This window comes from Hippocampus bargibanti, linkage group LG09 (genome assembly GCF_051943395.1).
Source record: "Hippocampus bargibanti isolate YZ-2025 linkage group LG09, ASM5194339v1, whole genome shotgun sequence".
NCBI classification, from domain to species: Eukaryota; Metazoa; Chordata; class Actinopteri; order Syngnathiformes; family Syngnathidae; genus Hippocampus; species Hippocampus bargibanti.
This window is the reverse complement of record NC_142742.1, coordinates 610820-638796: the sequence shown is the minus strand read 5'-3', so window position 1 is coordinate 638796 and position 27977 is coordinate 610820. Positions and strand designations below refer to the sequence as shown.

The 27977-nt window shown below is 39.2% G+C and overlaps 3 protein-coding genes across 5 annotated transcripts; 1 reads left to right on the top strand and 2 right to left on the bottom strand.

Annotated features, from left to right (window-relative positions):
* Nucleotides 1-246: 246 nt before the first annotated feature.
* On the top strand, nt 247-15337 carry mapre3a (microtubule-associated protein, RP/EB family, member 3a). Of its 3 annotated transcripts, none has more exons than XM_089004095.1 (7): nt 266-598; nt 10214-10341; nt 10412-10557; nt 10640-10832; nt 11410-11555; nt 11753-11905; nt 13070-15337. In XM_089004095.1, exons 2-7 carry the CDS (start codon nt 10221-10223, stop codon nt 13136-13138), a joined length of 828 nt encoding a protein of 275 aa, XP_088860221.1. In that variant the 5' UTR covers nt 266-598; nt 10214-10220; the 3' UTR covers nt 13139-15337. The 3 variants fall into 3 exon arrangements, with proteins under 3 accessions (XP_088860224.1, XP_088860221.1, XP_088860222.1); XM_089004096.1 differs by having other exon boundaries at nt 279-598; nt 10640-10796; XM_089004098.1 differs by lacking the exon at nt 13070-15337 and having other exon boundaries at nt 247-598; nt 11410-11673; nt 11753-11886.
* Nucleotides 15338-15427: 90 nt separating this feature from the next.
* On the bottom strand, nt 15428-17883 carry nat8 (N-acetyltransferase 8). Its single transcript, XM_089004099.1, has 3 exons — nt 17043-17883; nt 16079-16367; nt 15428-15827 (listed from the first exon to the last, which is right to left on the bottom strand). Exons 2-3 carry the CDS (start codon nt 16353-16355, stop codon nt 15430-15432), a joined length of 675 nt encoding a protein of 224 aa, XP_088860225.1. The 5' UTR covers nt 16356-16367; nt 17043-17883; the 3' UTR covers nt 15428-15429.
* A 265-nt stretch (nt 17884-18148) lies between these two features.
* On the bottom strand, nt 18149-27943 carry slc39a8 (solute carrier family 39 member 8). The gene is made up of 8 exons (XM_089004094.1): nt 27409-27943; nt 25771-25945; nt 24576-24745; nt 23569-23691; nt 22947-23117; nt 21287-21485; nt 20046-20230; nt 18149-19002 (listed from the first exon to the last, which is right to left on the bottom strand). The coding sequence occupies exons 1-8, from the start codon at nt 27634-27636 to the stop codon at nt 18856-18858; spliced, it is 1398 nt and encodes a 465-aa protein (XP_088860220.1). The 5' UTR covers nt 27637-27943; the 3' UTR covers nt 18149-18855.
* Between the last annotated feature and the right edge of the window lie 34 nt (nt 27944-27977).

Below are 27977 nucleotides of genomic sequence, written 5' to 3'. Positions count from 1 at the left end.
TCCCCACCTGCGGTCCCCAAAGTGGGGCTTGATCAATATTTGGACTGAGAAAATGATGTCAAAAATCTATTTTAGCAATCAACTAAAATGTTGGAAGGATTTAATTTGGGCTCTACGGATTATTGACTTCCTTGTGTTGACATTTGCAAAAGCCTCCTAACGATCGCGATCTTTTGAATGAGGTGTGAGACATCGACACCCCCCCCCCCCCCCGCTCGCTCGCTCCCGTCTTCACGATGAAATCACTTATTATCTCCCTGTCTCGGAAGAAAATGGACGTCTTTGTCCTCCGAGTCGCAACGAGGGTGGCTTGCGTTGGCAAAAAGAAGCCCACCTCCCATCATGTGTCGAGCGCATAAAGCGGCCAAAGTTCTATTTTTAATCGGCAAAGCCTTGAAACCAGCGTGGAGCCGCTGCGCACGCGCAGTGCCGGGCGGAGCCAGCCAGCCAGCAAGCCAGCGGCGAGCAGAGCAGAGCAGAGAGCGGACGGCGGGCGGAAAGCGAGCAGGGCTAAGCAGGCTACCAAGACGCAGCGCACCGCCGAGCTTCCCGGAGCGACGACGACCAACGACGCCATCGCGTAGACAACCGGAACACGGTGAGTGAGCTCCGTCGGCGCCTGATCCCAAAATCCCGCCGTCGAGTCTTTTCTTTTCTTCCTGCTTTGGGAATCGGAACGATTAGCGGTGCTGGCGCGGTGCTATGCGCGGCCGAGGCCTTGACGAAAGCCGCCGGCAAGCCCTTTTTGTCGAGGCTGCGAGACAAAAACATCAGCCCCCCTCTCGCCACCACAGCCCCTCTCACACACACGGCCCCCAGGTCGGAATGAGAAAAGGACCCCCGCCCATGTTTCCCCCCCCTTTTTGTCTAACCTGCCGTCGCCGTTCACACCCCGGATGTTGGTGCAGTCCTCCCCGGCGAGGGAGGCCTGCCTCCGGCTGCTCGACGGAGGACGACCGCCCTCCCTCCCTCCGCACCTTCATCGATATTCCGAATAATAACAAATATAAATAAATTACACCGACGTTAAGGCCTATTTATAAAGAACATGTATTATTATTATTAAAAGTATGATGAGGATTATTACAAGGATTATTATTATTATTATCTGAACTATAAAATCCTTTAATAGTACCACAGTGGGGAAATTTAGTATTATTATTATTTGTTGCTTACTGTGGTTATGACTATATTCACAGCATATAGCTATATGCAAATACATGGTGGTTTTTTTTGGATAAACACGCCTAACTATACATCGTCGTTTTTTTCGTACAAAAAAGCCTGCCTATACATGGTTATTTTTTTCGGGTCAAAAATGCCTTACTAAACGTGGTCATTTTTTTTTTCGACAAAAAAAACACCTTCCTATACATGGTCGTTTTTTTCAACCTCAAAACACCTTACTATACAAGGTCTTTTTTTTCAGACGAAAAACGCCTTACTTTCAATGTTTGTTTTTTTCGACCTCAAAACGCCTTACCATACATGGTCATTTTTTTCGACAAAAAAAACGCCTTACTATACATGGTCATTTTTTTCGACAAAAACGCCTTACTATCCATGGTGGGGTTTTTTTCGACCTCAAAACGCCTTACTATACATGGTATTTTTTTTCGACAAAAAAAACACCTTACTATACATGGTCATTTTTTCGACAAAAAACGCCTTACTTTCAATGTTTGTTTTTTTCGACCTCAAAACGCCTTACTATACATGGTATTTTTTTTCGACAAAAAAACACCTTACTATACATGGTCATTTTTTCGACAAAAAACGCCTTACTTTCAATGTTTGTTTTTTTCGACCTCAAAACGCCTTACTATACATGGTAATTTTTTTCGACAAAAAAACACCTTACTATACATGGTCATTTTTTTCGACAAAAAACGCCTTACTTTCAATGATTGTTTTTTTTCGACAAAAAACGCCTTACTATCCATGGTGGTTTTTTTCGACCTCAAAACGCCTTACTATACATGGTAATTTTTTTCAACAAAAAAAACCGCCTTACTATACATGGTCATTTTTTCGACAAAAAACACCTTACTTTCAATGTTTGTTTTTTCGACCTCGAAACGCCTTACTATACATGGTCATTTTTTCCGACAAAAAAACGCCTGACTATACATGGTCATTTTTTTTCGACAAAAACGCCTTACTATCCATGGTGGTTTTTTTTCGACCTCAAACCGCCTTACTATACATGGTAATTTTTTTCGACAAAAAAAAAACGCCTTACTATACATGGTCATTTATTTCGACAAAAAAAACGCCTTACTATACATGGTCATTTTTTTCGACAAAAAAACGCCTTACTTTCAATGTTTGTTTTTTTCGACCTCAAAACGCCTTACTATACATGGTAATTTTTTCGACAAAAAAAACGCCGTACTATACATCGTCTTTTTTTCCGACAAAAAAAACGCCGTACTATACATCGTCTTTTTTTCCGACAAAAAACGCCTTACTAAACATGGTCATTTTTTTTTCGACAAAAAAAACGCCTTACTATACATGGTCATTTTTTTCGACAAAAAACGCCTTACTTTCAATGTTTGTTTTTTTCGACCTCAAACCGCCTTACTATACATGGTCTTTTTTTCGACCAAAAACGCCTTACTATCCATGGTGGGTTTTTTCGACAAAAAAACGCCTTACTATACATGGTCATTTTTTCGACAAAAAAACGCCTTACTTTCAATGTTTTTTTTTTTTTCGACCTCAAAACGCCTTACTATACATGGTCTTTTTTTCGACCTCAAAACGCCTTACTACACGTGGTCATTTTTTTCGACCAAAAAACGCCTTACTATACATGGTCATTTTTTTCGACAAAAAACGCCTTACTTTCAATGTTTGTTTTTTTCGACCTCAAACCGCCTTACTATACATGTTTGTTTTTTTCGACCTCAAAACGCCTTACTACACATGGTCATTTTTTTCGACGAAAAACGCCTTACTATCCATGGTGGGTTTTTTCGACCTCATTTTTTTCGACAAAAAAACGCCTTTCTATACATGGTAATTTTTTTCGACAAAAAAAACGCCTTACTATACATGGTCATTTTTTCGACAAAAAACGCCTTACTTTCAATGTTCGTTTTTTTCGACCTCAAAACGCCTTACTATACATGGTAATTTTTTTCAACCAAAAACGCCTTACTATACATGGTCATTTTTTTTGACAAAAAAACCCTTACTTTCAATGATTGTTTTTTCGACAAAAAACGCCTTACTATCCATGGTGGTTTTTTTCGACCTCAAAACGCCTTACTATACATGGTCATTTTTTCGACAAAAAACACCTTACTTTCAATGTTTGTTTTTTCGACCTCGAAACGCCTTACTATACATGGTCATTTTTTTCGACCTCGAAACGCCTTACTATACATGGTCATTTTTTTCGACAAAAAAAACGCCTTACTATACATGGTCATTTATTTCGACAAATGCCTTACTATACATGGTCATTTTTTGCGACAACAAAACGCCTTACTATACATGGTAATTTTTTTCGACAAAAAAACGCCTTACTTTCAATGTTTGTTTTTTTCGACCTCAAAACGCCTTACTATACATGGTCATTTTTTCGACAAAAAAAAACGCCGTACTATACATCGTCTTTTTTTTCCGACGAAAAACGCCTTACTAAACATGGTCATTTTTTTTTCGACAAAAAAAAACGCCTTACTATACATGGTCATTTTTTCGACAAAAAACGCCTTACTTTCAATGTTTTTTTTTTTCGACCTCAAAACGCCTTACTATACACGGTCTTTTTTTCGACCAAAAACGCCTTACTATCCATGGTGGGTTTTTTCGACAAAAAAACGCCTTACTATACATGGTCATTTTTTCGACAAAAAAACGCCTTACTTTCAATGTTTTTTTTTTTTTCGACCTCAAAACGCCTTACTATACATGGTCTTTTTTTCGACCTCAAAACGCCTTACTACACATGGTCATTTTTTTCGACCAAAAAACGCCTTACTATACATGGTCATTTTTTTCGACAAAAAACGCCTTACTTTCAATGTTTGTTTTTTTCGACCTCAAACCGCCTTACTATACATGGTCTTTTTTTCGACCTCAAAACGCCTTACTACACATGGTCATTTTTTTCGACGAAAAACGCCTTACTATCCATGGTGGGTTTTTTCGACCTCATTTTTTTCGACAAAAAAACGCCTTACTATACATGGTAATTTTTTTCGACAAAAAAAACGCCTTACTATACATGGTCATTTTTTCGACAAAAAACGCCTTACTTTCAATGTTCGTTTTTTTCGACCTCAAAACGCCTTACTATACATGGTAATTTTTTTCAACCAAAAACGCCTTACTATACATGGTCATTTTTTTTGACAAAAAACGCCTTACTATCAATGGTTGTTTTTTTCGACAAAAAACGCCTTACTATCCATGGTGGTTTTTTTCGACCTCAAAACGCCTTACTATACATGGTCATTTTTTCGACAAAAAACACCTTACTTTCAATGTTTGTTTTTTCGACCTCGAAACGCCTTACTATACATGGTCATTTTTTTCGACCTCGAAACGCCTTACTATACATGGTCATTTTTTTCGACAAAAAACGCCTTACTTTCAATGTTTGTTTTTTTCGACCTCAAAACGCCTTACTATACATGGTCATTTTTTTCGACCAAAAACGCCTTACTATCCATGGTGGGTTTTTTCGACAAAAAAACGCCTTACTATACATGGTCATTTTTTCGACAAAAAAACGCCTTACTTTCAATGTTTTTTTTTTTCGACCTCAAAACGCCTTACTATACATGGTCTTTTTTTCGACCTCAAAACGCCTTACTACACGTGGTCATTTTTTTCGACCAAAAAACGCCTTACTATACATGGTCATTTTTTTCGACAAAAAACGCCTTACTTTCAATGTTTGTTTTTTTCGACCTCAAACCGCCTTACTATACATGGTCTTTTTTTCGACGTCAAAACGCCTTACTACACATGGTCATTTTTTTCGACGAAAAACGCCTTACTATCCATGGTGGGTTTTTTCGACCTCATTTTTTTCGACAAAAAAACGCCTTTCTATACATGGTAATTTTTTTCGACAAAAAAAACGCCTTACTATACATGGTCATTTTTTCGACAAAAAACGCCTTACTTTCAATGTTTTTTTTTTTCGACCTCAAAACGCCTTACTATACACGGTAATTTTTTCGACAAAAAAAACGCCTTACGATACATGGTCATTTTTTCAACAAAAAACGCCTTACTTTCAATGTTTGTTTGTTTTTTTCGACAAAAAAACGCCTTACTTTCAATGTTTGTTTTTTTCGACCTCAAAACGCCGTACTATACATGGTCATTTTTTTCGACCAAAAAAACGCCTTACTATACATGGTCATTTTTTTCGACAAAAAACGCCTTACTATCCATGGTGGTTTTTTGCGACAAAAAAACGCCTTACTATACATGGCAATTTTTTTCGACCTCAAAACGCCTTACTATACATGGTAATTTTTTTCGACAAAAAAAACGCCTTACTATACATGGTCATTTTTTTCAACAAAAAAAATGCCTTACTTTCAATGTTTGTTTTTTTCGACCTCAAAAAGCCTTACGATACATGGTCATTTTTTTCGACAAAAAACGCCTTACTATCCATGGTGGTTTTTTTCGACAAAAAAACGCCTTACTATACATGGTCATTTTTTTTCGACAAAAAAAAACGCCTTACTATACATGTCTGTTTTTTTCGACCTCAAAACGCCTTACTATACATGGTCATTTTTTTTTCGACAAAAAACGCCTTACTATACATGGTCATTTTTTTCGACAAAAAACGCCTTACTTTCAATGTTTGTTTTTTTCGACCTCAAAACGCCTTACTATACATGGTCATTTTTTCGACAAAAAAAACGCCTTACTATACATGGTCATTTTTTTCGACAAAAAACGCCTTACTATCCATGGTGGTTTTTTTCGACAAAAAAACGCCTTACTATACATGGTCATTTTTTTCGACAAAAAACGCCTTACTTTCAATGTTTGTTTTTTTCGACCTCAAAACGCCTTACTATACATGGTCATTTTTTTCGACCTCAAAAAACGCCTTACTACACATGGTCATTTTTTTCGACGAAAAACGCCTTACTATCCATGGTGGGTTTTTTCGACCTCAAAACGCCTTACTATACATGGTCTTTTTTTTTTTACAAAAAATGCCTTACTATACATGGTCGTTTTTTTCAACAAAAAAAAACGCCTTACTATACATGGTCATTTTTTTCGACAAAAAACGCCTTACTATACATGGTCATTTTTTCGACGACATGGTGGGTTTTTTCGACCTCAAAACGCCTTACTACACATGGTCATTTTTTTCGACAAAAAAAAACGCCTTACTATACATGGTCATTTTTTCGACAAAAAAACGCCTTACTATCCATGGTGGGTTTTTTCGACCTCAAAACGCCTTACTATACATGGTCATTTTTCTCGACAAAAAACGCCTTACTTTCAATGTTTGTTTTTTTTCGACCTCAAAACGCCTTACTATACATGGTCTTTTTTTCGACCTCAAAACGCCTTACTATACATGGTCATTTTTTTCAACAAAAAAAATGCCTTACTTTCAATGTTTGTTTTTTTCGACCTCAAAAAGCCTTACGATACATGGTCATTTTTTTCGACAAAAAACGCCTTACTATCCATGGTGGTTTTTTTCGACAAAAAAACGCCTTACTATACATGGTCATTTTTTTTCGACAAAAAACGCCTTACTTTCAATGTTTGTTTTTTTCGACCTCAAAACGCCTTACTATACATGGTCATTTTTTTCGACCAAAAAACGCCTTACTATACATGGTCATTTTTTTCGACAAAAAACGCCTTACTTTCAATGTTTGTTTTTTTCGACCTCAAAACGCCTTACTATACATGGTCATTTTTTTCGACCAAAAAACGCCTTACTATACATGGTCATTTTTTTCGACAAAAAACGCCTTACTATCCATGGTGGTTTTTTTCGACAAAAAAACGCCTTACTATACATGGTCATTTTTTTCGACAAAAAACGCCTTACTTTCAATGTTTGTTTTTTTCGACCTCAAAACGCCTTACTATACATGGTCATTTTTTTCGACCTCAAAACGCCTTACTACACATGGTCATTTTTTTCGACGAAAAACGCCTTACTATCCATGGTGGGTTTTTTCGACCTCAAAACGCCTTACTATACATGGTCTTTTTTTTTTTACAAAAAATGCCTTACTATACATGGTCGTTTTTTTCAACAAAAAAAAACGCCTACTATACATGGTCATTTTTTTCGACAAAAAACGCCTTACTATACATGGTCATTTTTTCGACAAAAAAACGCCTACATGGTGGGTTTTTTCGACCTCAAAACGCCTTACTACACATGGTCATTTTTTTCGACAAAAAAACGCCTTACTATACATGGTCATTTTTTCGACAAAAAAACGCCTTACTATCCATGGTGGGTTTTTTCGACCTCAAAACGCCTTACTACACATGGTCATTTTTTTCGACAAAAAAAACGCCTTACTATACATGGTCATTTTTCTCGACAAAAAACGCCTTACTATACATGGTCTTTTTTTCGACCTCAAAACGCCTTACTATACATGGTCTTTTTTTTTTTTTTTTTACAAAAAATGCCTTACTATACATGGTCGTTTTTTTCAACAAAAAAAAAACGCTACTATACATGGTCATTTTTTTCGACAAAAAACGCCTTACTATACATGGTCATTTTTTCGACAAAAAAACGCCTTACTATCCATGGTGGGTTTTTTCGACCTCAAAACGCCTTACTACACATGGTCATTTTTTTCGACAAAAAACGCCTTACTATCCATTGTGTTTTTTTTTTCAGCCAAAAACGCCTTACTATACATGGTCTTTTTTTTTACAAAAAAACACCTTACGAAAAAAAGCCTTTATTTGTCCCACAATGAAGAGACTTGCAGAAAGCATACATGGACATGCCTGGGATTGAACCCATGACACGATACATGCAAAGCATGCACTCTACCAGTGAGCTACATCCCCATTTAAAGGCTTAAAAACTCCTTACTATACATGGTCATTTTTTGGCTAAAAATGCCATCGTTTTTTTCGACAAAAAATGCCTTACTATACATGGTCATTTTTTGCGACAAAAAAACGCCTGACTACATGGTCTTTTTTTTTTCAACAAACGCCTTACTATACATGGTCATTTATTTCGACAAAAAATGCCTTACTATACATGGTCATTTTTTGCGACAAAAAAACGCCTTACTATACATGGTCATTTTTTTCGGGCAAAAACGGCTTACTATACATGGTCATTTTTTTTCGACAAAAAAAACGCCTGACTACATGGTCTTTTTTTTTCAACAAACGCCTTACTATACATGGTCATTTATTTCGACAAAAAATGCCTTACTATACATGGTCATTTTTTGCGACAAAAAAACGCCTTACTATACATGGTCATTTTTTTCGGGCAAAAACGGCTTACTATACATGGTCATTTTTTTTCGACAAAAAAAACGCCTGACTACATGGTCTTTTTTTTTCAACAAACGCCTTACTATCCATGGTGGTTTTTTTCGACAAAAAAACGCCTTACTATACATGGTCATTTTTTTTCGACAAAAAACGCCTTACTTTCAATGTTTGTTTTTTTCGACCTCAAAACGCCTTACTATACATGGTCATTTTTTTCGACCAAAAAACGCCTTACTATACATGGTCATTTTTTTCGACAAAAAACGCCTTACTATCCATGGTGGTTTTTTTCGACAAAAAAACGCCTTACTATACATGGTCATTTATTTCGACAAAAAATGCCTTACTATACATGGTCATTTTTTGCGACAAAAAAAAACGCCTTACTATACATGGTCATTTTTTTTCAACAAAAAATGCCTTACTCTACATGGTCTTTTTTTACAAGAAACGCCTTACTATACATGGTCATTGTTTTCGACAAAAAATGCCTTACTACACATGGTCATTTTTTTTTTACAAAAAACGGCTTACTATACATGGTCGTTTTTTTCCGACAAAAAACAAAACACCTTACTATACATGGTCATTTTTTGCGACAAAAAACACCTTACTATACATGGTAGTTTTTTTTCTGACAAAAAACGCCTTACTATACATGGTCATTTTTTTTCAACAAAAAATGCCTTACTCTACATGGTCTTTTTTTTACAAGAAACGCATTACTATACATGGTCATTGTTTTCGACAAAAAAAAACACTTTACTATACATGGTCATTTTTTTACAAAAAATGCCTTACTATACATGGTCATTGTTTTCGACAAAAAATGCCTTACTACACATGGTCATTTTTTTTTACAAAAAACGGCTTACTATACATGGTCATTTTTTTCCGACAAAAAACAAAACACCTTACTATACATGGTCATTTTTTGCGACAAAAAACACCTTACTATACATGGTAGTTTTTTTCTGACAAAAAACGCCTTACTATACATGGTCATTTTTTTTCAACAAAAAATGCCTTACTCTACATGGTCTTTTTTTTACAAGAAACGCATTACTATACATGGTCATTGTTTTCGACAAAAAAAAACACTTTACTATACATGGTCATTTTTTTTACAAAAAATGCCTTACTATACATGGTCATTGTTTTCGACAAAAAATGCCTTACTACACATGGTCATTTTTTTTTACAAAAAATGGCTTACTATACATGGTCATTTTTTTCCGACAAAAAACGAAACGGCTTACTATACATGGTCATTTTTTGCGACAAAAAAAACGGCTTACTATACATGGACTTTTTTTCCGACAAAAAAAACGGCTTACTATACATGGACTTTTTTTCCGACAAAAAACACCTTACTATACATGGTAGTTTTTTTCTGACAAAAAACGCCTTACTGTACATGGTCATTTTTTTTCAACAAAAAAACGCCTTACTATACATGGTCATTTATTTTGACAGAAAATGCCTTACTATATACATTGTTTTTTTTTTCCGACAAAAAAACGCCTTACTATACATGGTCATTTTTTTCCGACAAAAAACAAAACACCTTACTATACATGGTCATTTTTTTCGACAAAAAACGCCTTACTATCCAGTGTTGTTTTTTAGGGCTAAAAACGCTTTCCTACACCTCGTCATTTTCTTCCCCTCCAAAAACGCCACACATCGTTAATTTGTGTGTTTCCAGATCGGGCATGGCAGTGAACGTGTACGCCACGTCCGTGTCCATCGACAACCTGAGCCGCCATGACATGCTGGCGTGGGTCAACGATTCCTTGCAGCTCGCTTACACCAAGATCGAACAGCTCTGCTCGGGTAAGATGGCGACCGGCGTTGGCGCCCAAACTGCATTTGACACAAAATGGAAACAAATGCATTTGTCCAGGGGCGGCGTACTGCCAGTTCATGGACATGCTGTTCCCGGGGTGCATCCTCCTCAAGAAGGTCAAGTTCCAAGCCAAGCTGGAGCACGAGTTCATCCACAACTTCAAAGTCCTTCAAGCCGCCTTTAAAAGGATGAGCGTCGACAAGGTCCGAACGCCATTTTGTCTTTTGTTGCTCGTCATCGTCGGGCGTTCGTTAACCCCTCCCCCCCCAATCGTCCTTTACGCAGATCATCCCGGTGGAGAAGCTGGTCAAGGGCAAGTTCCAGGACAACTTTGAGTTCGTCCAGTGGTTCAAGAAGTTCTTTGACGCCAACTACGACGGGAAGGAGTACGACCCGATGCTTGCCAGACAGGGTCAAGATTTGCCCCCCACCCTCAATGCAGGTGATCACTTTAACCACAAACCAAAGAGAACTCCAGGTAAAACCACATTTTTGGTGTTCTCCATTGCCGCACGGCCTTTGCTCAGCTTTGGATGGCGCAAAGGCACTCGGCAGGCGGTGGGATGGTGGCCATTTTTTCATTTTCACTAATCGGTACAGTTCATTAGGGTGGTCGGAATTTCCCCCCACCCACCCAAAAAAACGTCTTGTATTGTGTAGCAGCGGAACAGAACTGTACCTCTTAGTGAGAATGAAGGGTTTTGAAAAAAAAAAAAAAAAACGCTAAAAAAAGACAAACTAGGAATGACTGGTGTAAAATCCCACGGCCATTGAAGGCATCGCTTCAAGTGTCAAATAGACGCTATTGCAGTTTTTTTTTTTGTAGACTAACAGGAAATGAAACTCACCTGACTTCTTTTTTCTTGTTTTTTTTTTTTGCTGGCAAATAGCATTCTTGGACTTGTTTTGCCACTTCCGCCGCTTTTTAATTTGATCCGTCACTTGACTTGCCGTTTTTTGTATCCAATCCCAATCCTGTACAACAAACGCAGCATCATGTTTTCTTTGTTTTTTTTACCCCCCTTTCTTGAAATCTAAAATGTCTGAACCGCCAGCGGGACCGCAAAGGACGTCGCCGACAGTGCCGAAAAATATGCCGACGCCGCAGAGGGTCCAACACAACACCCCGGCCTTGAGGAAGAACTCCAGCCTGTCTCGGAATGGCGGCAGTGACGCGGAAATCACGGAGCTCAATCAACAGGTTGCCCAAGCGGCCATTTTATACAATTTCCCGCTCCTTTGTCGCCCTCTGGTGGCAGTTTTGGTGAACGACATCATCTCCGGTCTGCCATTGTGGTTGACTGTCAAGTGTTCTTGAGGTCTAAAGGCGCTTCGAAATTCAATGAATTATTCATTATTTGTTATTATGAAATAACATGTCGTTTTTTTTGTGTCCAGTTGATGGAGTTGAAGCTGACGGTGGACGGTCTGGAGAAGGAGAGGGACTTTTATTTCAGTAAACTACGAGACATCGAGTTGATCTGCCAGGAGCACGAGAGCGAGAACAACCCAGTGCTGAGCAGGATAATCGACATCCTTTACGCCACAGAGGTACTCGCCGTCGCCGTGGTGGCGGTTAGGGCGCTAACGGTGGCGCCGTCGACCGTTATCGATTGGACATTGACGCTTTGACACATGGTGTGTTGGGTCAAAAAAAAACCGGAGAAACTAGCAGTGGTGGTGTCGTGGAGAGAACGAGAAACGTGTCCAACTCAGGTTAGGGTTTCAAATTAAGGTTTCTAAATTGGGTTTTGGTAAACTAGGCTCACCATTTCCAATTAGAGTTTTAAATGTGGGTTAGGGTTTCAAACTACAGTTTCTGACCAAGATTAATGGTTATAATGAGGGTTTCAAGCTAGGGTTAGGGTTTAAAAGATGGTTTTCAAAGTAGGGTTTGGGGTTTCCATTAGGGTTTTAAACTAGGGTCAGGGTTTCCAGTGTGTGTTTCAAACTAGGGTTACAATTTCCAATTGCATTTCAAAGGAGAGTTTCAACCTAGGGTTAGGGGTTCCAATTACAGTTTCAAATTAGGGTTTCAAACTAGGGTCAGCTTTTCAAATTAGGGTTTCAAACTAAGGTTTCGAGTTTGAGGTTCTAATTAGGGTTTCCAACTTGGGTTTAAAATGAATAGTTTCCAATTTGAGTTTCATAGTAGTGCTTCAGATAAGGGTTAGGGTTTCTTGTTTGAGTTTCAAATTAGGGTTAGGGTTTCAAACTGAGGTCAGCTTTTCCAATTAGGGTTTCAAACTGAGGTTAGGGTTTCTAGTTTGGGTTTCAAATTAGGGTTAGGGTTTCCAAATAGGGTGTCAAACTAGGGACAGATTTTCCAATTAGGGTTTCAAACTGAGTTTGGGGTTTCTACTTTGAGTTTCAAATCAGGGTTAGGGTTTCTAATAGGGTTTAAAATCATGGTTAGGGTTTCCAGTTTGGGTTTCAAATTCGGGTCAGGTTTTCCAATTAGGGTTTCAAACTAAGGTTGGGGGTTTCTAGTTTGTGTTTCAAACTCGGGTTAGGGTTTTCCAACTAGGGTTTCAAATTAGGATTAGGGTTTCCAGTTTGGCTTTCAAATTAGGGTTTTCCAACCAGGGCCGCAAACTAACAGTTTCCAATTGCATTTCAAATGAGAGTTTCAATCGAGGGTTAGGGTTTCCAGTTTGAGTTTGGCGTCTGATCGGAATCCTCCAAATGGACTCGTTTTCCTTTTGTGCGTTTCAGGAGGGCTTTGCGCCTCCGGAAGATGAAGAATTGGACGAACGAGCCCACCTGGACCAGGATGAATACTGAACGCCGTCGTCCTGCTTAACACACCCCCCCCCCCCAGTAGTCCCTCCCCCTTTTTTTGTGATTGATTTTGCCTCTTTGTGCACGCGCTTCCTGACTTAAAATTAACTTAGACTCCACCCCCCGCCGCCATCGCTAGACCGCCCATCTTCGTCACACTTTTTTTTTTTTCATCCTACACGACTTTTACGCACGAGCCGAGAAAGCTGTCGAGAATTATATTTTTTATTAGATTTGATTTCCATCATGGACGTATTTATTTTTGCCTTGGTGCGCATGGCGACACTTTTTTTCCACAGCGAAAGAACTCGAGTGACTTTTTAAAAGCAGTTTATTTATTTAACTTATCTTTGGGTTTTTGTTTTTTGCCGAGGGGGGGGGGGGCGGTAAAAAAACACCGATTGAGCAAAGTTGAAGCCAAGATTTTTGCCTCAAGAGGGTTGATAGGATGTAGAATGGGCCGGGTAGGCTTGAAGGAAGTGATTGGAATGCATTGATTGATTAATTATTCGTGAATTGTTACTGGCCAGCCACATATCCGAGCATGAGAATGTTAATACGTTGACTGTGAATGAGTGATATTTTGTAAAAAAACAAAAAAAGTATTTAATGCGGACTAAATGCAACTTTGATTTGATTCTTTTAATTTTGAATGGCGGCCAATCAAGAGATAGAAAATGAAATGATTGACAGGTCATCCGGAACACGAAAGATTGAAGTCGGAAATGGAAAAAGTTGACCTGGATTGTGGTCGCCGCTCCTGGTCTGAAGTGAAACCGCTGGCGGCCATCTTGCGTTGCCGTTAGCCGAAAGCAGGAATGTCTTCATATCTCCTACGGCGGCGTTTTCACGTCATTTCAGGTTGTCACATCGCATGAGACTCAGAAAGGATTTGGACTGTGAAACTTTCATTATTATTATTATTAACAGTCATCAGGCAGTTTATTGCCTCTCTGGTTGGTCAGCCTGTCATTTGGATTTGTTTCTTTTTTTGTGGGGACGTGGGGCTGAAACATTCTTCTTTTAATTCATATTGTAACTTTTTTTTTTGTCCGAATCGAGCTGAATGATGGCAAACAAGTTACGGCTGCCCCCCCCCCCCCCATTTTTTGTCTTGTTTTAAGCCGCGTTTGAAACTTCGACAGTCATCAACGTGGACGGAGGTGGGGGAGGGGAGACTCATGCTTTCGGGGAGTTTGACAAATAAAACGGTTGTGAAATGAATCCAGAATGCTGCTGTGTTGACCCCCCCCCCCCACTCACTTTTTTTATACTGCGTCCAACACCCACCCACTTAAAATGAAATGATGAACTCATTATGAAATTAGAGAAAAGTGCAAATGTTTTGCTTAAATAGGATTACATTCTACATTATTTTAAGGGGGGCGCTCAACCCCGAATTTATTCGGCAATTGAAAATATGACGTGGGGCGCAATTCCCAAATTTATTCTGGTTTTGTTTTTTTTCCCATGCTTGAGTGCCAATAACGCATCAGTCAGACCTCTGGTAACTTTTTTCTCCTTCCACGAGGGGGCAGTATTTGCCTTTTTTTTCCATGTTAGCGCTTTGTGCTAGCTTCAGATGTTGTTAAAGCGCTATACAAACCAATATGGATGTATTGCATTTTGTACATCAGATAACTCCGGACGCATATAATTTAGGAATTAACTTTTTTTTACTGATGAAAGAAGACAGTCTTAAGATTTCTTACGCTGCATTGAATGTTTATGTCGTCTTAAAACTCAATATTCTGCGAGTCATCAATCAATACGTACGTATTGTATATCTGCCCCCATTTCAAGTTCAGATTACTCCGGACCCATATAATTTAGGAATTAACTCTTTTTTTGTGCTGAAAGGAGACAGTCTAAGGTTTCTTACGTTGCAATGAATGTTTATGTCGTCCTAAAAGTCAATATTCTGTGGCTCGTGCAATTTGAGTGACAATGACGAAAACCCTGGCACGGGGGTGGAGACAGTTTTGCACATTGTCTGCCAGGCAATGAGTCAAAGGTTTTTGGTCTTTTAGCAAGACAAATGGAGTCATAATTTGTTCGGGATAGATAACTAGAATGACAAGAGGAAAAATGGGGTGCAGATTTGTCAACAATTTTTTTTGCTTTGCATTTCAGCATTTTTTTTTGGTCATTTTTACATCCAGTGATGCATCATGAGTACGCCGCCATTTTTTTTTTTTTTTTTCATCAAACAGGAAAACAACGGCCTAGCGTACGCCGCTTCCCATCTTACACGCCATCACAACCCAAACAAACAGTCCCGGCACGTCGGCGTGTCACCGGAGCGCCCGTTCCGGATGCAGATCTAACCTGTACTCAAAAAGTGAAAAATTCATGAACCTGGCCAGCCAATTGTCCACGGGAAGCTCTCGCACCCTCCGGAAGCCCAGCGCCACGTAAAGCTTCTGCGCGTCCGTCTGCACCACCGAAGTGTGCAGCACCACGGCGGCGTAGCCTCGCCGCCGCGTGAAATCCATCACCGTTTGGCAAAGCCTTTTGGCCACGCCCCTCCGGCGGTGGCTGCGGAGGACCGACAGGCGCTTCAAGTCCAAAGAGTCGCGGGCGTCGTCCTCGCGCAGGCAGCCCACTATGCCCACCACGCGTCCTTCGTCTTCCGCCACCCAGAAATGGCCGTCCTCGGCGCCCATGTAGGTCTCGCCGATGTTGGCCAGATCTGCGGAACAGGAAGACGGCCAGCATCAGGAACAGTACAGTCCTACCTTGGCTTACAAACTTCATCGGTTCCCAGAAAGTGTGCGTGAGATGAAAAGTGTGTATTCCAAACATTAATTTCCCATAGGAAACCATTAAAAGCAGAATAATCCGTTCCCAGGTCCCCATAAAACATAATTTTCTACAAAATAAGCCTTACAACTACACAAAATAAAACTGTCAAGAAAAGCAAAATGGGCTGGCGTTTATCACCTGCGCTGCACCATTTGTCGATGTAGCGGTTGAAATAGTAGACGGTGAGCTGTCGGACGCCGGCCAGCAGCAGCGCGGTGGCGAGGACGGGCAGCAGGAAGGACTTGGAACTGGCCAGCAGGGCGCAGAAGATGAACACCAGCAGCATCTGGCAATGCGGCTGCTTGAGGAAATGCACAAAGGACGCCGGCACGTGCTCGCTGTTGCCCAGACGGAAAATCTCCCGCACGGCCGATGAGTCGTCGTCGCGGTACTCGCGGAGCTTCACGGCGGACATCTTGACGCTCGCCTACAGAGGAGAGAGGAGGCCCACGAGATGCCAGTTTAGAAATCATTCACGTCATCGGGTACAATGTACAACAGTTTTATTTTATTTAGCCTTTAAAATAAATGGCTTGCTAATCATTTTGGGGGAAAATAAACATGCAAAGACTCTCCTAAACTGTGCTCCACAACACAGGCTAAAATGAGAGGAAGAGAGAGAGAGAGAGAGAGAGAGAGAGAGAGAGAGAGAGAGAGAGAGAGAGAGAGAGAGAGAGAGAGAGAGAGAGAGAGAGAGAGAGAGAGAGAGAGAGAGAGAGAGAGAGAGAGAGAGAGAGAGAGAGAGAGAGAGAGAGAGACAGAGAGAAAGAGAAAGAGAGAATCCGTCCTTCCTGCCCCAACTAGATAATCATATGCCTTAAAAAATATTTAAAAACGGCTTATAAACCTGACAATATTCATTAGTCTACGTCACCTTTAACCATTTGAATAAAAGCACCTGACACCACAAGACGAATGAATGCAAGCATTCCAAACTGCTCGGCAAACTTTTGGAATCTTAGCTAGCAGTCAGCTAGCTGGCTCGCTAGCTAACCAACATGAACATTTCTTTTGATGAAGCGACATTATCGCAATGCGCCCAAACTAAAAATGGCTGAAGGGGAAGACAAGCAAAACAAAATAAAAAAGGAGCTCGTCTTACCTTCCCGTGTGGAAGACGTGCGCTAAACTGGAGCACAAACGGAAGCAAAATGGTGAAGCGAAACTCTTTCACTTCATCGCCATTGGAAGCTGTGACGTCTTAAGTGTCCACCAAAATACAGGAAGAAACCACATTTCCAAAAAACACACGATACATTCAACACGCAATCGTTTCTCAAAAGTCTTCAAAACGCAAATGACATCTCGCCAGATAGACATGACGAAAATGACACGACAATATTTTGTTATAGTTGAATGTATGTTTTTTTAATATTGCCCCGCCATTCTGAACCGAGGGTCCTGAACGCATCTTGAGGACCTCGTAAAACCTGTTTCGTTGTCGTAAATATGTCAAAATATTTCTAAAAAATACATGTCCAAATATTTGCAATAAACACAATTATAAAATCGTCTACAAAAGCAGATTATTTCATAAATCTTTTTTTGTCTAATAACAGTGATTAACAATCCTACCAAGCGGTGTAATGACAACTTTCTGCCACTATCAAAATAATATTTTAGCAATGTCGTAAAAACGATACACATCGTAAATTTACTGTTTCATATGACTTATTGATGTTTTTTTGCTTAGTGTGCTTATTTATTCTTTTATCAAAATATTTTACATCACAAGATTCGAGTAGATGAATCAACTGGGTTTACAAACTGTTCCATAAATCGGAATATTATATCGTTTTCCCCAAAATAATCACTGCCCATAGGAAAAACCGAACACCCAATGTGCTTAAATTTGTGAAATTTCTAATTACAATACAATGTATTTAAAATGGATTTTATATTTTTTTGGCATTGAAATCCGATAGATTCACAAAATTTTGATATAATCCAAATAAACCCTAGCAAAGCCATATCTCTGAAATCATTGTTCTTTTTCTCAAAACAAAGTATCAAATAGATTCAAAAGGAGTATATAATTAACACTAATATTACATAAACATAAGCTCTCTATCTATCTATCTATCTATCTATCTATCTATCTATCTATCTATCTATCTATCTATCTATCTATCTATCTATCTATCTATCTATCTATCTATCAGCAACCAAGCTATTTCTATCTATTTGAGTTACTTTCGGGTTGAGTGAACGCTGGCACGTGTCGCTGCCGCTGCTCACCCGCAGAAAAACTAAGCCTGTGACCGGAAAGTGACCTTGAGAATTTTGAAAGGCGCTTGGAAATGAAATGATTATTATTATCCTTTGCTAGCTATTTGCTATTTATTAGCACTGGCTGGCTATCTATCTATCTAGCTATTCACTATCTAGCTGGCTGGCTATCTAGCTAGGTATCTGTTGGCTATCGATTGGCTAGCTAGCTAGCTTTCTATCTATTTGAGTTACTTTCGGGATGCGTGACCGTTGTCGCGTGTGGCTGCCGCTGCTCACCCGCAGAAAAACTAAGCCTGTGACTGTAAAGTGACCTTGAAAGGTGCTTAGAAATTAAATGTATTATTATTATGATTATCATTATTGATTATTATGAAAAAAAGTCAACATCATTGAATTAACATTTCCAAAATGAAGCCGGATTGTACGACAAAAATAAAGTAAGATAATAAAATCTGAGGTAAAAAAGATGACAGTTCAGTCAGTCCAGCACCAAGCACTTCTGACAATATTTCAAGGAGGAAAAATAAAAAATTCGGAGTCTCTTCTCAGGGAAAAATCAAAATATGATGACGAAATATCAAAATATCATGACATTTTTATCTTGTTTTGCCCCAAGATGAAGAGGAGATTTTTTATATATATATATATATATTTTTTTTTTGCTTTCCTCCCCTGGTGTTCGTTCATCCCAGATTGATATCCCGTGCGAATATGGTAATGAGCAGGATGATGGCAAAACCCGTCAGCAGTCCGGCATTTTGGATCAGAAAGAAAATCATCTTGGTGGACGTGCGCTTCTGTTCCCGGGCGATGGCGTCCATCTCCGGAAACTGCGTCATGGAATGGATTGCGTTATTATTTTGAAAAATTGTTCCCCAAAATTTTTTTTTTAAAGGACAACCGACACCTGCGGACAAGTTGCGTCCATAATTGGTAAAATGACTTCAAATCACTTCTACTGAGCGCATTTGACAAAGATTCCAGCGCATATAGCTATATTTTACCTTTTACGACTCACGTTGAACATTTAGGAAGTCTTGTTTTTGAGTTGGTGACAATTCCTAACGTGACGTCACAGAGGGAACGCCCCTGACCGGGAAAGCGACACACAATTTATTTTGGGTACTTTTTTTCGTCTGAAAACACCGTCTTGATGGTGAAACGATATAAATAACGGGACGGTGAATCGTTGTGTGTCGCAGCCAATGGCGGTAACACGCATAAAGGAGGTGTAAGTTGACACCAATTCCCAGCGGACAAATCAGCCCATTTCCAACAGAGCTTGTGCGCCATCTTGTGCATTTTCTGGCCACTACATTGGAGTCCAGACGGCTCCAATTGATACGGAAGGACTTCTTTTATGGATGGCAAACATTTATGCTTTCCTCTTCACAACTATTTGAATCATATTCAGAACTGTATTATAATTATTTATTACATAATTATCTAATTAATAATATATAATAAAAAATAAAAAGATAAATAAATACAAACATAAAGACATAAATAAATAAACAGGTAAATAAATAAATAAAGGAAAAAATGAGTAAATGAATGAATGAATCATATTCATAACTGGATGAGTAACAAGAAAGCATCTTCTCCGAATCTGAAACCATTGTTTCGATTCTGGAGCAAGGCGGTTTGTGAAGGAGTATCCTGGTGTGACTTCACCAACAAGGGGGCGGGGCTTTCTGAATCTGCCCAGTTACGAGCTCATTTTGTGGCAGTTTTGGGACACTTGAAGGTCAGCCTGGGCGTTTTGGCTATTTTAGATGCTATCAAACGTTTTTCTGCTGACAGTTAGGAAGCAAAAAAAATGGTGTCGCTTGTCCTTTCAACAGCCCTCTTTGCTAGGATAAAGTCACGTTACCATATCAGCGAGCGCGATGTAGAGGAACATTCCGCCGGCGATGGCGAAGATGGCGTTGGGTGCAAAGTTGCTACCCAGAAGCACGCCGAACACCAGGCCCACGTAGCACGACAGCGCCGACAGCAGGTTGAAGAAAATGGCCTGCGGGACGCTCATGCCTGAGTTGAGCAGGATCACAAAGTCGCCTGGAAGAAAGGCGACACATCATCATCATCATCATCATCATCATCAGATGCTATTTGTGCCAGTAGGTGTGAGCGAAAGATCAAGTGCTCAAAAATAACTCAACTTGGATCCCAAAATGGGATACATAAAAACATTAATTAAATAAATATAAAATAAATAGGCAAATCAATAAATGAATAAGCAGACAAATATATACATACATATAACATAAAATAAAACTTAAAACAAAAGTTAAAAATTGTAACAAGAAATATTAATGAATATATTATATATTATTAAATTTATTATTGTTTATTAATTAATGTATTTATTTATACATTCATTTATAATAATATTTATAATATAATATAATATATTATCACTTTGCTGCTGTGAAATGTAAATTTCTCCACTGTGAGACAAATAAAGGCAAATCCAAACCAATCCAATTATATATAATAAAACAGAAAAACAGAAATAAATACAAACAGAAATACACAAATAAATAAATGAGTATATAAATAAAAGAGAAAATAAGTAAATAAACATATAAAATGATATGTTTATATGTTATATATATAAAATTAACATAAATATATACATAAATAAGCACATTAATAATCAAATATATAAATTCATAAAAGATAAAAATAAAAAAATAACATTTAAAATGTAAAAATAGAAAATGTAACAATTAAAATGACTAAATAAATAAATAAAATATGATTCTATAAATAATATATAGGTATAAACAAACACAAACACAAATAAAACAAATACATAAATAAACAAGTATATAAATAAAAGAGTAACTAAGTAAATATTTGAACATAAATAAATAAATACACAAATAAATAAATTAGCAGATTAATAAACAAATATTGAAATACTTCAAAGATAAAAAATAAATAATATTAGAAAATGTAAAAATTAAAATAAATAATTATGTAATAAATAATATATAATAAAAAATAAAAACAAATAAATACAAAGATAAAAACATAAATAAACAGGTAAATAAATTAGTAAATTAGTGAATGAATGAATGAATGAATGAATGAATGAAGACAAAGTACCGAGCTCGTGGGGGAACTCCTCGCAGACAATGGCGGTGGACGTGCTGAAGCCGGCCAAGGTGGAAACGGTGAAGGAGGCGCCGATGGCCAAGCCGTCGATGAAGTTGTGCAGCGCGTCGCTTAGCGTGATCATCCAGGCCACCGTCTTGATGCTGGACAGCCGCCGACCCCCCGGGCAGCCGCACGTGCGGCTCGCCGCCTGTCGGCGTGGCGGCCGGTGGCCTCAAAGGTTTTCGGCAATCGCATTTTTACCAAAGTCAAATTGACCTACGTATCCTTCTATCTAGCTAACTGCCTTAGCCTAGCTAGCTAGCTCTCTAGCTGACCAGCTATCGAGCTTAGCTAGCTCTCTAGCTAGCTTATCTAGATAGCTAGCTAGCTAGCGAAAAAGCTTAGCTGTCTAGCTAGCACGTTAACTTCGCTAGAGAGCTATCTTAGCGATCTATCTAGCTCGCTAGCTAACTAGCTTAGCTGCCTATCTAGTGACTAGCTATCGATCTTAGCGAGCTCACTTGCGAGCTTATCTATCTAGCTAGCTAGTAAGCGAGCTTAGCTCTCGAGATAGCAAGCTAACTTTGCTGTCTCGCTAGCGAGCTAGCTGAGCTGTCTATCTATCTGTCTAGCTTAGCTGCCTATCTAGTGACAATCTAGTGATCTTAGCTAGCTCGCTCGCTAGCTTATCTATCTAGCTAGCTTGTAAGCGATCTTAGCTCTCTCGCTAGCTATCTCTCTCTATAACTATCTTTGCCTGGATGTCCGTGTATCTATCTGGTGTGACTGCCGCTGCGCACCCACAGAAAAACGTGTGTGACCTGTGACCTTGAGAGTTTTGAAAGGCGCTCAGAAATGAAATGGATTATTATGATGATGCTATTATTTTGCAAATCTGGAAAGGGGGACGTCGGAAAAAGGGAGGAGCCCTTTTCTACTTTTGTTTGCTTTGCGCTTGTTTGCCGGCGCGTTAAACGTTAACCGCGACGCCACGTCGAGCGGCTTGTTTTGATGATGTCACTTGTCGGCCGATAACAACGTCCAGCAAATAATGGCCGCTTAATGTCGCCTTGATAAGATCAACATCAGCCGTGAAGGTGATTCGTTACAAGGCGGAGGACAAAGTGCGCACATTCGCCACGTCCGTACGTGTCACGTGCCGCAACATCAAAATGGCGGAAATAGGAGTCACAAAGTCATCGAAGGTGGCGGCGCCCAACCGGAGTACCCGGTGAAAACCCACCCTGGCATGTGGAAGAACATCAGGGAGAACAACAACAGAGGACGACCGCAGGTGGAATCGAACCCGGTAGCTCTGCACCGTCAGTTCGACACGCTAACCGCTCAGTACGAGCCAGGCTAATTAGTCACGTTTCAGTGAGGATAAAGAATATATGACTCAGGGTATTGCAATTTGTGGTCTTCGTTTTGGTCTGGGACAAATGTTCTGCTTCTAAAATGGCAATCGCCGATGCTAACCATTAGCTTTTTTCCATGTTAGCGCTTTGTTACAGCTACAGCTGTTGTTAAAGCGCTACAGAAACCAATATGGATTGTTTTGTATTTTGTACATCCGCCCCCATTTCAAACTCAGATAACTCCAGACCCGTATCACTTAGGAATTAACTCTTTCCTCTCCCCCCCCTCCGACATTTCCTGTATTGCTGACCTGTTCGGGTATGAAGTTGGCGTCGGCGGAGCTGGAGCTAACGCTAACGCTAGCGCGCTCCACCGTGCTGATGCTGCTGATGCTGGTCAAAACCAGGCTGGAATCTTTCTTCGAGGTGGCGTCGCCGTTCGCCAGCGAGTCGCCGGACGGGGACGAGTGCGACGGGCCGTGCTGATCACCGGATGGGGGGAGGGGGGCACAAAAAAAATGAATTCATGATCACAGCAATAATCATCATCATATTAATGATAAATAATATTCGTAAAATAATCAATAATCATCATCATATTAATAATAATAATCATCATCATCATATTAATAATAAAACATAATAATAAACATCTACATCATCTTAATAATAAATAATAATCATCATCATAATAAATAATAATCAGCATCATATTAATAAATAATACAAATACTAATACTAATAATACAAATACTACTATTACTACTACTACTAATAATAGCAATAATAATAACCAACAAAGTAAGACAATGGCAATGAAAAATCAGCACCAAAAAATGGGGAACAGGGACTAAAATGGACTAAAGGAAAGTGGAGGAAACGATATAGGACAACATTGTTGTGCAAAATAAAAAAAATTTAAAAAAATGTCACCTGGTGTTGTACGCGTAGTGCCATGGTTAGAAGCCTCTCCACCAGGAAGAGAAGATAAAATCCAGCAAAAATGCCCACCGCGTTGGACACGTAGTCGTCCGATTTTGGGTCAAAGCCCAAAGCCTGCAGGACGACAAAAACGCCATCTTCAAATCAATCAAAACCAAAACTAAACAACAAATAATGTGACACAACACAGTCGTTTAATCTTAAAGGACAACCGACGTCTCCGGACAAGTTGTGTCCAATCATTTGAAAAATGGCTTCACATGACTCCTACTGAGCTTAGTTGACAAAGATTGCAGCGCATATTAAAGCTAGATTTTACCTTTTAAGACTTGCGCTGAATATTCCGGAAGTCTTGTCTTTGAGTTGGTGACGTACGTTATGCCCAGTAGTGACATTTGTTTCAAGTATTTCGCCAATTTATTCGGGAATTGAAAATATGATGTAGGGCATTCTCGGATTGTGTTTTTTCATACTTGGGTGCCGATAAAGCGCTGGCCATGGCCTCCGGCAATGTTTTTTTTTTCTTTTCCATAAAAGTCAAAGTCAGCTTTATTGTCAAAAATGCTAACGTGCATGACATACAGCACAGATGAAATAATGAAATGTATGATGATTATTATTATAAAACAGTAACGAGAGGGGGGTAATATTAATAATAATAATAATCCATTTGATTTATAAGCACCTTTCAAAACTCTCAAGGTCACTTTACAGTCACTGTATAAGCTTTTCTGTGGGTGAGCAGCGGCAGCCACAGCGTTCACTCAACCCGGAAGTAACTGAAATAGATAGAAAGCTAGCTAGCTAGCTAACAGGTAGTCAATAGATAGCCAGCTAGATAGTTAGCTAACTAGCTCGATAGCTAATAGATAGCCAGCTGGTTAGACAGCTAATAGATGGCAACAAGATAGCAAATCGAGTTGGGCCTCTCTTCTTTCAACGTTGAAAGTGAGGCAGGAATGTGTTTTCCTTGGCAAATATTGAAGATGGCGTCTGACCTCCGGGATGAGCTGCAACACGGCGTTGGAGAAAAGCGTCCCGATGGCCAAGCCGATGAAGTACGTCAGAACTTTGGGGAAGTACGACTTGCTGGTGAGCGGGATGAGGAGGAGGCCCAGCAGAGACGCCAAGTTGATCACCGTCACCGACAAGAAGCCCCAACCCCAAACTGACAGCCCCACCCACCCAAAAAAACAAACACAAAGTCACACACAGCGACTTATCTCCACACTCACATGTTGACTAAAATTATGGGATTGATTGGTCTCATTTCACCAAACAGATGGAATTCGGAAATATCTTCATTCAGCCCCCCACTTGGCCCAAACAAGGCCGCAATTGAGACACAAATACGCAACAAAGATGATTACGTTCATTTGGCAGAGTGTTGCTGTGTTACTAATTACTAGATGATAACAGGAAATATTGACCTCGATGACCCCCCCCCCCCCCCCCTCCACCCTGGCAACAATACTCCGTCTCAGTCATTCAGGGGGGAAAAAAGCGAGCAAATCGATTGTCATCAAACATTGTTTTAAAAAAATGCACATTGAAATCAACGCACATTTTCAAGGGTACAAAAGAAAACAAACCTTTTCAAAATAAAATCACCAAATGCAAAGAAATACTCATTTATTTTTAAAGAAGAAAAAAATAAATTCAATGAAAATGTGAAAAAAAATCCCATAGTGATATACAGTGTATATTTTTTTAAACTATGCTAAAAAATATTATATATATTTTTTTTTAAACAAAAATATGCTAATATATATACATATATTAAAAAATATATGCAGTAAAGTCTCGTTATATCGATATTCAAGGGAGTCCGAATAAATATCGATATAACCGGGACTATCGATATATCCGACCATGTTTGCATGTAATTTTCTCCGTGCGTGCATAGAAATAGTATCGATATAACCGGGACTATCGATATATCCGATATCGATATAACAAGACTTTACTGTGTGTGTGTATATATATATATATATATAAACACACACTTTATGACTTGGTCTATGTATTTAAAGTTAACATTTGTTTTGACCGAAAATTAAACAGTATCAATTCCTTTTGTCCCCTTGAAAATGTGTGTTGATTTAAATGTGCTTTTTTTTTATTTTAAACAATCAATATGCTAAGCGGTCCATTGCCGGCGTCCAAAATGGCTTGATTTGATTTGGGACTAACCCGAGTAGTCGAGCGTGGGCGGCGTCGGGGTGGTGACGTCGGGGGCGCTGTAGGGGCAGGAGGGCACCAGCACCTGGGTCAACACGGCCGGACAAATGGCCTCCAGATGTCCGGCGTCCAGCCGGCTGACGTTGGGGAAGCCAAAGTGGGACAAGATCCGATCGGCCGACAGGCACTAAAAGAGCACAACAGACCATTTGCCCTTGCATGATTGGAGAAAAAAAAAAATATATATATATATATATATATATATATATATATATATATATATATATATATATATATATATATATATATATATACACACACAGTAGATATACATACTGTATATATAACTATATAAACAATACTATATTAAAAAAATACATAAGTAGTATATATACACTATATATGGTTTCCTATAAAAATACACATGACTGTATATATTTTTTTCCTCGATAAAATTATATTCCTATGTTAAAAAAATACATATACATATAGTATCCTATTAAACATATATATATATATATATATATATATATATATATATATATATATATATATATACTACATAAAAATAGATATTTTTCCTATATTAAAAAAATCATATACAGTATACTGTATATTGTTTCCTATGGAAAAATATATACATTTTCTGTATAAAAAAAGATATTCCTATAATAAAAAATAAATTGATATTGTTTCCATTTAAGATATATATCTCCTTTATAAAAAACATTTTATTTCTATACGTATTTAAAAAAAATACATAGAGTTTCATATTAAAAAAAGTACATATATTTATTTTCCTATGGAAAAAAATACATATACAAACTACAATACATAAAGTCTCGTTATATCGATATTCAAGGGAGTCCGAAAAAATATCGATATAACCGGGACTATCGATATATCCGACCCTGTTTGCATGTAATTTTCCCCGTGCGTGCATAGAAATAGTATCGATATAACCGGGACTATCGATATATCCGATATCGATATAACGAGACTTTACTGTATATAGTTTCCAAGTAAAAAAAATCCTATATAAAAAATCTATTATTCCTATATTTAAAAAAAATGTGTTAGTGTTATTAATTTCATAAATGGATATATTAGTCATTGACTAATCGCCTGATGTCTAATTTTGTCAGACACACACACACGCGCGCGCGCACGCACACACACACAGCCAGCAGGACAATGGCAAAGGACATTCTGCGCGAGTCTGGCCTGCCTGCAGTCCAGACCTGTTGCAGCCATTGAAAATGTGTGCTGGTGAGAATGTGTCCTCGTAAGCGTTCAACACTTTGTGTGTTGACCTCCCAAACTTTGATTGAATCTTCTTGGAAAGGTTCATTCAAGCCGGAGGTAAACATAACCTTGGACCTGCTTTTTTTTTTTTTTTTTTTTTTTTTTTTTTTTTTTTTGGGGGGGGGGGGGGTTGAAATGATCACTTGATGATAATTTGCACACAAAAAAACAATCAAGTTAATCAGTTTGAATCTGTAATATTTTGTTTTTATGGTACATTAAATTCAACATGATTAGCACAGCATATTGAGCATTCGGATGTATTCCCGTAGTCTTGACGACTGCTCAATAATACTAATAGAGTATAAAAAAAAGATGGCCTCGTCCAGCGTTACGTTACGTTACCTCTTGTCCGCGGAGCGGGTTGTCGTCGCGGGTGACGGCGTCGTGCCGGCGGGCGGCGACGATGCGCAGGAGTTCCTCCAGGTTGCGCGTGGGAATGGACTCGTTGTGGCCAAAGAAGCGCACGATGTCCCGCAGGAAGTCCTCGGCCCCTCCCGCGAGAACTTCGCCGCCGCGGATGCCCTCCGAGAGGAGCGCGAGCCCCAAAAGCGGCAGAAGAAGCGCGGCCATGTCTCGCTCTCGCTTTCCACGCAGTCCCGCTATGAGAAGAACAAGAACAAGAACAAGAACAAGAACAAGAAGAAGAAGAAGAAGAAGAAGAACCCCCCCCCCCTCCAAGAAATGTTTTAACTCCTCCGGCACGACTTCATGCGGACGCTAATCAGCCTTTGGTTCAAAGTTCACCGGCGCGTGCGCGAGTTCCAAATACTGTATGCTTTCCTCGGCGGCCGGTTTGAACTTCTGCCACGCGCACGCGCGAACAAACACGCACGTGCGGCAGGGAAGGAGAGGAGTGGGGGTCGTGTTGCTTTGACCGGGGGGGAGGGTGGGGGAGGCGGCGGCGAGGGAAA